The sequence below is a fragment of the Hordeum vulgare genome, chromosome 2H, assembly GCF_904849725.1.
Source record: "Hordeum vulgare subsp. vulgare chromosome 2H, MorexV3_pseudomolecules_assembly, whole genome shotgun sequence".
NCBI lineage: Eukaryota > Viridiplantae > Streptophyta > Magnoliopsida > Poales > Poaceae > Hordeum > Hordeum vulgare.
The window spans coordinates 561,978,211-561,989,505 of NC_058519.1; the positions used below are offsets into that span (position 1 = coordinate 561,978,211).

Here is an 11,295-nt window from a genome sequence, read left to right on the forward strand (position 1 = left end):
TAACCGGGATCAGATAACTTACGTATAAATTTCATGGTAACTTCGAGTGGGGGTGAAAAAATTATTAAAACATCGCCCCGGTAATTTATGTGTAAACAACACGGTAATTTTTGCATGACAACCCTGATAACTTAGGCAGAAACACCGCGACAACTTTGATCTCAAGGAAAAAAGTTATCAAAAATGTACCCCGGTAACTTTTTGTATAAACATCATGGTAATAATGCATCATGTAGATAATTTAGGTACAAACACCATGATAACTTGGACCCTGAGGAAAAATTGTTGAAAATTGACCTCGGGATAAAAATTTGTTGAAAAACATATCGTGATAAACTTTGTGTAAATAACATGGTAATATACATACAACATAGGTGATAACTTACTTAATCTAGACGTGGTAACTTTGTGACCAGGGAAAAATGTTGTTGAAAAATACCTTCCAATAACTTATGTCTAAACAACATGATACTACATACACATAAGAGCTGATAACTCATATACAAATATTGCGGTATTTTTTTATCGAAGGAATGAAATTTGTTGAAAAACATACCCCGATTACTTTTGTGCAACATGGTAATATACACAACAAAGCCGATAACTCATTGCAAACATCATAATCACCTTTTGACCCTAGGATAAAAGTTTGTTGAAACTTTTGTGTAAATGACACGGTAACTTATGTATGCCAGGTGTGATAACTTATGTAGCCGAGATGTGATAACTTTTGGTAAAAAAAAATCATCAGAACATATCAACATGAGATCTAGTTTTGAAGATCTCGTCAAGATGATTTTTTTTATCATCAAAACATATTAACATGTGATCTAGTTTCAAAGATCTCGTCGAGATATTTTTTTTATGTGAAGACGGTTTTTCAATCGGAGCGACGGTTTCAGCTATAATTTTTTTAAAGTTTGATAAAAAAAAATCTAGGATGACATCAATTTTCATCCTTTATTGCGTATATGTATGTGACTAAAGGGAGAAGTGTACGTGATTTTTTTTAATCATTTTAATGCATGCATATTATAATTAAAGTGAAATAAGAATAATTTTTGTCTATTGCTAAAATTCAAACGTTTGATATTTATAAAGGTCCAATAAATAATACTTTCTTCGTTTCTAAATATAAGCAATTTTTAAATATTTCATTAGAGAATTATATACAAATATATATAAACATATTTTAGTGTGTTGATTTATTTATTTTGATTCGTATGTAGTCTCATAATAAATTTTTTTTAAAAAAACTTATATTTAGAAACGGAGGAGTAAATGTTATAAAAACGGCATACTACACGTTCGCTGTAGGGTAAAATGCATATACGAAGAAAAAGAGACAAGGCTCCGGCAATGAAAGCTTCCCCCACCTTCTTCTTGACCATGGCCACTCCTCGTCTCCCCTGTCTCTTCGCTCTCCTCCTCCTCTCCACCGCCTCGGCGGAGTGCGCGCAGGAGCTACTTCGGCGCGCCGAGGGCGAGCGAGAGTGGATTATCGGCGTGCGCCGGCGCATCCACGCCCACCCGGAACTCGCGTTCCATGAGCACCGCACCAGCGCCCTCGTCCGCGAGGAGCTCGAGCAGCTAGGGGTTACCGCCCGCGCCGTTGCCGGCACCGGTGTCGTCGCTGATGTCGGCTCGGGCATGCCCCCGATCGTCGCCCTCCGCGCCGACATGGACGCCCTACCCATCCAGGTCCGTTCCCCTCTTCCCCTCAGAATCTGAGGCTCAGATGCTACTCCTATGGTCTGGCGCATGGTGTCCTTCCCCTTCGGCCGGTAATCTGGCTTGGGGTGTGTGGCCAGTGATTGACGCTGAATGGCAGCAGTCAACAGGAACTGTGTCTCGGGAAGTATGAATTTCTGGAGCACTACTGTACTAATACAGATCATGCTTGCATGATTTAGTTTTCTGTGAATGATGTGACTGTCACTTGCTCCTGGATATTAGGACATTTTTGCTCGAAAGATCACATTTGGCGGTTGTGCACTTGGGGTGACAGGAATTGGTGGAGTGGGAGCACAAGAGCAGAGTTGATGGCGTAATGCATGCCTGTGGTCATGATGTGCACACAGCGATGCTCCTGGGAGCGGCAAAGTTGCTTCATGAGCGCAAGGATCAGCTTAAAGTAAGTTCTTGCTTATGTTTATACTAAAAATCTTAAGGAATTTAGTGCTTCAGTTGTGTTGGACGAGGTGCCTGTGGTTTAGATAAAACACTTTTTTTTCAAAGGGGAGTATATTAATATCGCGCAGATACCAATTACACACAACCTTTGCACCTACAAAATGTCGCAACGACTTCCAGGATGCACACAGCCAAAGAAAAAATAGAAAAGAAAGGAAAAAAACAAAGGTCCCGCCACAGGGATCGACTTCTCTCAGCAGTCGCACGCAAACCACCACCAAATAGAACACCCGGAACACATAAAATGTCTCCAAAAGCAACGTCTCCCAAAAGAAAACAGTGCACAAGCACCATCGTTGCCCGATCCAAGATCTTAGGTTTTCACCCTGGAGAAGTCCGAGCTCCCCTTGTGTAGGTTCTCTAGTTTTATGTTATTTTGTGACGGGAAACCATACTCTTGTAATTCATATATCTACAGGACGTCCTTGGTTTTTAACTTTTTATGTTATCACAAGGCATTTGCTAATTCTTTTGTTTGTCCAAAAAAGAATACTACCTCAATGGTTTTCCTTTGTACTGTGTGAGTCATAGGGTGATGGTAACGAATGAACTAGATATCATGGCTTAACTCAGCAAAGTAGGATGACCAATCCCTCAAAAAAGTAGACTGGCCATTAAACCGGAAATGCTCAGAAGTTACAGATAGTAACACATATACCCATTATTATTATTTTGGGTATGATGTATATACTCATTATCTGACATTTGTCTTGTATGATGAAGGGAACGGTGAGACTGATTTTTCAACCTGCTGAGGAGGGTGGTGCTGGTGCATCTCATATGATAAAAGAAGGTGTTCTCTATGGTGTTGTAGCTATATTCGCCATGCATGTCGATTATCGGATTCCGACAGGCGTAATAGCTGCTCACGCAGGACCAACACAAGCAGCCGTATGTTCTTTCATAGTGAAAATAGAAGGTAAAACCGGGAAGGCTGAAACCCCACACTTAAATGTGGATCCTGTTGTTGCTGCAGCATTTACCATCCTGTCCCTGCAACAGCTCACTTCAAGAGAAGACGATCCTCTTCACAGCCAAGTACGCCATTGCCCTATTGTGCTACTACTTTGCTTTGCTGTTTTTCTTTAAAGATATTATAGAGAAGTGTCGAGAAAACGTAATGAATCATGCAAACAAACAGAAGTCTCCATCGGACAAAACAGAGCACATCCTTCCTCATACACATGTTATTGCGGTCACAAAACATAGCAAGTCTTGCAAAAAAGAGAGTGAATCTTGTTCATATACATATTCTTACTTATTAGGGGTTAGGTGGGCGGGATCCCCTCTGTTCAAGTATTCTCCCCTGTTGCTCAAGGTTTTTTATCAGTTAAAGGTAACAAGTGCTAATAGTTTCTCCTTTGTACAAGTGCTCCTACGGTCCTATATGGTTGACCCTACCTCCATGTAGTGCAAGGGCTTACATAGTAACACTGCATTTGTTTTGGTGTGGGTTATGTATTAGTGCACGAATGTCACCAAGTTATCTCATAACTTTGAGGATATTACACATATTGAAGTGACACCTGAATTTCTTTCAAAAAAAAAGTGGCACCTGAAATGCTACTCTAGTGGTGATTTCCTATGAGATAATCATCAGCTTGGTTAAGGATGTGATACTCATTTTGATGCATATTTTGTAGCATCAGTCAAGTATTCTACAGAACATTGGATGTCTTCTGAGTCGTTAGTATATCTGTATACATTCAACTAACCTACCTTAGGCAACAGCACATGCTCGGGACCGGAATTTTGCTCTGTCATACAGTCCATAACATTAACATGCTCGCGTTAATCTGTCTAGTTGTTTTCTTCAGGTTCTCTCTGTAACCTATATTGAAGGTGGGAAATCTATTGATTCCACACCTCCAGTTGTCAAATTCGGAGGCACTTTGAGGAGCCTCACTACTGAAGGACTTTATCGGCTACAGAAAAGGCTTAAGGAGGTTAGCATTATGTCACAATTTGATTTGATCGTAATATCCGTGCTGCAATGGCCGGTACCTTCAGAGTTTATTTTCCTGTGAGCAAAGAGCTTCATATCACTGACAGCACCTTGTGTGCATTCTCAGAAGAGTCGGACTTGGACATGCTTTTAGTTTTCAACAACGCGACTTGCATAGTAACACATCTATGCCGTCTATTCGTCGTGTTCCCATGGTCATCGCTTCATGTTTCTTTTGTTTGTGAACGGGCGAACACGATGGAATTAGCACTATTAAACAGGTTTACCATGGACGTAATGCAGATTGTAGCATCCTGATTCCTGAATAAATACTCTTGCTTCTTCCAGGTAGTAGAAGGGCAGGCAGCTGTACATAGATGCATGGGAGTTGCGGAGATACTGGGAGCTCCCTCACACCCAATGTATCCCGCCGTCGTCAATGATGAGAGACTGCACCAGCATGTAGAGAATGTGGGCAGAAGTGTGCTTGGTCCAGACAAGGTGAAGCCCGGACAGAAGATCATGGCAGGGGAAGACTTTGCATTCTACCAACAGTTAGTTCCTGGCGTTCTGTTTGGTATCGGTATTAGAAATGAGAAAGTCGGCTCGGTCCACTCCGTTCACAATCCGCATTTCTTCGTCGACGAGGATGTCCTTCCAATTGGGGCTGCATTGCATACTGCCACCGCAGAAATGTATCTTTCTGGGCGTTCCATTCAAAATGAAGTTGGAAGCCTGCATTCGCTGTAATGCTCTTTGGATGGAGGATTTGAATGTATATTATGTATGTCAAAGATGTTTCAAGTCTAGTTGTATGATTGTGTTCAGTTGTTTAAGGCTCAAATGTATATTTGTCAGAAATCAGATTTGTTGGAGTTAGGAGCTGTTCGGCAACCCACCAGCTCCACGAAAAGCGAGGATCTGCTGAGCACCTGTTTTCCCACTCCGTGGTTTTTAACTTCAGCTCCGCCAGGTCCAGGAGCAGAGTCGCGGAGTAGAGCGACGCCGATCAGGCCCTTAGACTGCACATGACGAGCTAACGCTCACAAACTGCATATCAGTATACGTCTGACATAAATGTAATAAAAATGACATACATGTCCAGTGTAAACACTCAATACAAAGAGAAAGAAAAAGAGACGGCCATTGACAAGCCTAATGCTACGTACGTACTACACAAACACACACACAGATAGGAACCGTATGATGTAAACAAGGTGGCGAACGGTGAATGACACCCGTCATGACCAAGATTCACCACCGAACCAATGATGAATCAAGTAAGCAAAGCCAAAATCACTGGACGATCGATGTAGAATTCCGCTCCGGTGCTCTGCTCCGGGCCTATGCCGAAGGAGGTGGCGCGAGGAACGGCATTGGCACGTTCACGGTAGGAATGGAAGGCATCGGAGGCAATGTCATCTTGGGGATGGAGATGGATGGAATTGCAGGCATTGGCGGCATCGTCACCTTCGGCACAACAACGGCGGGCATGGGCGGCATCGTGACCGTGGGGACGGCCGGCATGGGCGGCAACGTGACCTGGGGCACGGTGATCGCGGGCACGGTCGGCATGGGGGGGATGGTGAGCTGCGGGACGGTGATCGCCGGCACGGCAGGCATCGGCGGCACCGTGACCTGCGGCGTGGTGACCGTGGGCACGGTTGGCACCGGTGGCATTGTAGGCATGGTGGGCACCGGCGGCTTGGGTGCGGCGATGCCTGGGACGGCGGCAGGCGTTGCAGTGGGGGATGCTGCCTCAGTGGTGTCCGCCAGGAGGCGGCTGGCGTGGGCCATGTTGCCGCTTAGGAGAGCGAGGGCCATGGCAACGGCCAAGAGGCTACAGGTGCTGACCGCCATTTCAGGAAGCTGTGTACTCAGAATTCTGGGTAACTGGGTGCAGGATTGGTTCTCAGCTTGCTTGGTGCAGACAACACGAATCATGCATGCATATTTATGCTGGATAGCAGAATCAGGCCAGTGTGATTAGGTTGGTGGTTGGCCAGATTAAGCAAAGCGACTTCTGTTCTGTTTGGAGTTGGTGATGGTCAGGCCAGTTTGATGAGAAGGTGGTATTGACGTAGTGACACACACTGTGACTCAATGTCGTCAGTTAGTTCAACTCCCTACTGGTTCGAAAGTAATGCAGGCGCACCAGACTGGTTTGCCAACGGTTGGCCTAAATTGATCTTTTCAGGTATTTGGTCAAGTAGTTGAGATCATAAGTGTTTAGAATGATTTAATTGATCTGTCACTTTCGTTGATGATACATGAGGATTATATACAGGTGAACCGTTGCCAACGCCACGAAGGGACGCATCCCATCATGGAGGCGTGGGAGCGCTTCGAACGGTTGCGAGGGCAAAACCGCACGTTAATTACAAGGGAGGATTATTCCTAAATAATAGGATTAATTAAATCCTAACACTCTCCCTAATCCTCGCTTGTCCTTGAGATAGATCATCTTTGAAATATTCTCCTTTAAAATCCTATGGAAAAAATTGAGAAGAAAACATACAATATGCCATGAAAAACTCCTTCTAAAACCCAGGGGGAAAATTAGGAGAAAATGGCATATATCGTCCATACTTGTATCGATATTGCTTCATTAAAAACCTTACGTAAGAACCATCTGAAAAAACTCACAAAGGAAAAGAGTGCAATACAAAAGATCTCATGATCTTAACAGGTCCTAGGAGATTTCTCTCCCTGAATTTTGCAAGTCTCGAAGTCGTCTCATACCAATTCCATTTACATACTTATGGAACAAAGAACTTGGTAAGGACTTAGTAAAAAGATCAGTGAGATTATCGCATGACTTCGTTTGCAAAATACTTATCTCCCCCTTCTCTTGCGGATCATGGGGATAAAATAATTTAGGAGAAATATGCTTTGTAATATTGCTCTTAATATAACCTGTTTGCATTTGTGCAATACAAGCATCATTATCTTCGTAGATAATGGTGGGTGATTTCAGCGAACCAATCCCACTTGAACTTTGGACAAAGTTTATCATTCTGCGAAGCCATACACATTCACGTGATGCTTCGAACAAAGCAATTATCTCAGAATGATTGGTGGACGTTGCCACTAAGGTTTGCTTTGTTGACTTCCAAGAGAAGGCCGTACCTCCATGTAAAAAGACAAAACCAGTCTGCAATCTGGCATCATGGGGACCTGACAAGTATCCAGCATCGCAATACCCCACCATGGTTCTCTCTTGATTTTTCTGATAGAATAAACCAAGATCTTTGGTGCCTTGAAGATATCTCAAAATATTCTTCACACCAACCCAATGCCTTTTTGTTGGTGATGCGCTGTATCTAGCCAGTAAATTAACTGCAAATGCTATGTCAGGTATCGTGCAGTTTGCTAGATACATTAGTGCACCAATGGCACTAAGATATGGAAACTCTGGTCCCAATATCTCTTCATCATCACCCTTAGGGCTAAATGGGTCCTTGTCTCTATCAAGCGACCTGACGACCATAGGTGTTTTTGACGGGTATGCTTTATCCATATTGAACTTTTCCAATATCTTTTCGATGTAAGCAGACTGATGAACAAGTATTCCCGAAGAGAAATGTTCAAGTTGCAAACCAAGACAAAATTTGGTTTTACCCAAATCTTTCATCTCAAATTCCGTCTTGAGATGATTACTTGCCTCATGTATTTCACGTGTAGTCCCAATGATGTTCAAGTCATCAACATACACGGAAATTATACAAAATCTATCAGTGGATTTCTTGATGAACACACATGGGCAATCATTGTTGTTTGAGTAACCCTTCTCCAGAAGGAACTCACTTAGTCGGTTATACCACATTCTACCCGACTGTTTCAAGCCGTATAACGACTTCAGTAGCTTTACGCAATACTTGTTGCGATTAGCTTTCGGATCCGGAATCTTCGGTCCCTCGGGAAATTTCATATAGATATCCGTCTTAAGTGACCCATATAAATATGCAGTCACAACATCCATCAATTGAATATACACATTCATTTGCACTGCCAGTGATATCAAGTATCGGTACGTGATTCCACTCATCACAGGAGAATATGTTTCATCATAATCGATGTCGGGTCTCTGTGTAAACCCTTGTACTACAAGCCTCGCTTTATATATCACCACCTCATTGTTTTCATTCTTTTTACGAACAAAAACCCATTTTGCCCCCACGGGGGAAACATTAGGAGTAGGTATTACTGCAGTAAATACCCCTCTCTTGGCAAGCGAGTGCAATTCGTCCTCTATTGCATCCTTCCAATTGGACCAGTCTGAGTGTTTCATACACTCTGCCATGGACTTAGGTTAACGATCCAATGCCAGGTCATCTGCAATCTTTGAGGCGAAAAATATGTCGACAATTGTAGTCTTTCTGTTGAATGATTCTCCTGATTCAACGTAGTTGATGGAAATCTCACCAATACCTTCTGACTCATCGTGATTTCCCACAATAATTGAGTCAAGGTGTACCGATGTCCCAGCGCCAATATTTGTGTGCACAGTTGTTCTGGGTTCTGGATGCATAACATCCTTTAGATGTCTTTCAACACTAGGTTGAATATCAACTCGTGGTGGACCTGCATTCACTATATGAGGGATCCTCACTTCCCGCGGATGCTTATGAGAAGCCTAACCCTTTTTGTCCAGTTTTCTCCCCTCTTGGGCGGTTGAGTGGTCTTATGAGATATCTCAACTCTCTCTGGAACATTCATAGTGGGAACATGGGATTTAGTGACACCTTTATAATCAGTAAATGCATCTAGCAGATTATTTGCAATATTTTGCAAATTAATAATCTTCTGAACTTCCAGTTCAGATTCATTCGTACGTGGATCTAAGGACTGAATGCCTTTGACATTCCAATCTATTTCCCGGCATTATTTGTGGCTCTTTTCTCCCCCTAGTGCCGGAAAATTATCCTCATCGAAGATACAATTAGCGTACCAGGCTGTAAATAGATCCCGTGTTAGAGGTTCCAGGTACTTTATAATCGACGGTGAATTGTACCCCACATAGATTCCCATTTTTCTATGTGGACCCATCGATGTACGTTGAGATGGTGATATCAGTACGTACACAACGCAACCGAATCTTCGCAGATGGGAAATACTTGGTTGATTTCCATGTACTAACTGCAACGGGGAGGCTGTATGATATGCAGTAGGTTGAATTTGTATCAACTCTGCGACATGCAATACCGCATGTCCCCAACAAGATGTTGGAAGATTACAATTCTGTAGGAGTGGTATTGCTATCAACTTGATTCTTTTGATAAGTGATTCCGCAAGACCATTTTGTGTGTGTACATATGGTACAGAATGCTCCACAGTTATTCCCAAAGCTAGGTAGTAATCATTGAATGCTCGTGAACAAAATTCAGCAGCATTATCCATTCTGATGGATTTTATCCTGTGCTCAGGATGATTTACCCTCAGTTTAATGATTTGAGCGATCAACTTTGCGAAAGCATGGTTCCTTGTAGATAATAGAGACACATTAGACCATCTTGTTGATGCATCAATGAGCACCATTAAATATCTAAATGGTCCCGATAACGGTTGAATTGGACCACATATATCTCCTTGAATGCGTTCAAGAAAATTAAGTGGTTCATTTTTGATCTTCAGATATGAAGGTCTTGTGATTAATTTCCCAGCTGCACATGCAGTGCATACGAAATTCGAGGATTTAGGGAAATTAGCAACCGTTATGTTGTGTCCAGTTGAACCGTCAATAATTTTTCTCATCATCCCCACACCAGGATGACCCAGGCGATCATGCCATATCTTGAACTTGTCAAGATTCTGAAAAATTATTTTGTATGCCAAATGTTGCTCTAGCTAGATGTATGTGTAATACAGTCCAGAAGATAGAGCAGGAAGTCTCTCAAGGGTTTCCTTGTCGAATCCCTTCTGCTGAGTTATGAGTAGGCTTTCAACCGCATTGTCTTCATGAGTTTCAATGTGGTAGCCATTCATACGGATATCCTTAAAACTCAACAGGGTACGAGTTGAATCCGGATACAATAAAGCCTCCTGGATTTCAAGTTTTGTTCCATCCGGGAGTGTAAATGTGGCTTGACCAGAACCAACAATTACCGTGTGATGACCACCAATTGTCATAACACTTCCCTTACTCTTTTGGAGACTTCGGAAGTATTTAACCTCCCGTAGAATTGTGTTAGAGGCACCACTGTCCACTAAACAAATTTCCTCCTCCATTGGATTGTTTCTTCTTTCTTGAAGATTTATATAGTGTAAAATAATAATATTCATTATTTATCCAATCTCATATAGAAATAACACATACATTACATACTATATATGTCTGCTTACATATTATAATACATTATTTCCAAGGACATAATTATTTTACAACACACAATATAACTAAGGACATCATCACAATACTTATGACATTATTGGAAGATCAAAAGCATATCTCCATATATGTCACTAGTAGAAGTGAAATCCACCATGTCGTCAACATTAAGTGGCGGTCCTTCCTTTTGCTGAGCCTGATCTTGGTTCTCCATGTTGCCATGAACTGCGTTCAGATGAACGTCTTGAGAACTTTCAATCATTGTTACAGTGAAGTGAGCTTCATACCGGTTCCCTTCAGGCTTCTTGCCCTTGCCAATTGATTGCTGATACAGCGTCACCAAATGCTTAGAAGTTGTACACTTCCTTGCATGATGAGTAGTACAACCACATCTATAGCAAGCTTGAGAGCTGCTACCCTTATCATTTTTCTTAAAATGATTCTTGCTCTTTTTGACTCCACCGCTATTCTGATTCTCATTGCGTCTCCACTTTCCTTTGATCTTCCTATGGTTCCTTTTGGGACCACGAGATTTTTGAGCATTCTGAGAATTGAAATGTGCTTCACGCAGGGGCAGTGTTCCTATGGGACGGGACAAATTATTCTTATCGATAATTTCACTATGCTTTTCTGCGTGAAGAAGTGCATATATCAACTCAGAATGCTTCTTGTATTTCTGCTGACGGTGTTGTTCAACAAGAATCCTCATATTAGGATGGAAAGTAGAGAGTGTCTTTTCAATGAGATCCGCATCCGAGACTGCACTGTTGCAGAATCTCAACATAGAGTTGATTTGATGCACGGCAGAATTGTATGCTGCAACGAACTT

General features: G+C 42.2%; 2 protein-coding genes across 2 annotated transcripts; one reads left to right on the forward strand and one right to left on the reverse strand.

Moving 5' to 3' along the window:
* Positions 1–1,330: 1,330 nt before the first annotated feature.
* LOC123427269 (IAA-amino acid hydrolase ILR1-like 5) lies at positions 1,331–4,974 on the forward strand. The gene is made up of 5 exons (XM_045111271.1): positions 1,331–1,701; positions 2,009–2,134; positions 2,917–3,231; positions 4,011–4,139; positions 4,487–4,974. The coding sequence occupies exons 1-5, from the start codon at positions 1,360–1,362 to the stop codon at positions 4,886–4,888; spliced, it is 1,314 nt and encodes a 437-aa protein (XP_044967206.1). The 5' UTR covers positions 1,331–1,359; the 3' UTR covers positions 4,889–4,974.
* A 215-nt stretch (positions 4,975–5,189) lies between these two features.
* On the reverse strand, positions 5,190–6,060 carry LOC123427270 (protein PELPK1-like). Its single transcript, XM_045111272.1, has one exon. It carries the CDS (start codon positions 5,996–5,998, stop codon positions 5,483–5,485), a length of 516 nt encoding a protein of 171 aa, XP_044967207.1. The 5' UTR covers positions 5,999–6,060; the 3' UTR covers positions 5,190–5,482.
* Positions 6,061–11,295: the final 5,235 nt, after the last annotated feature.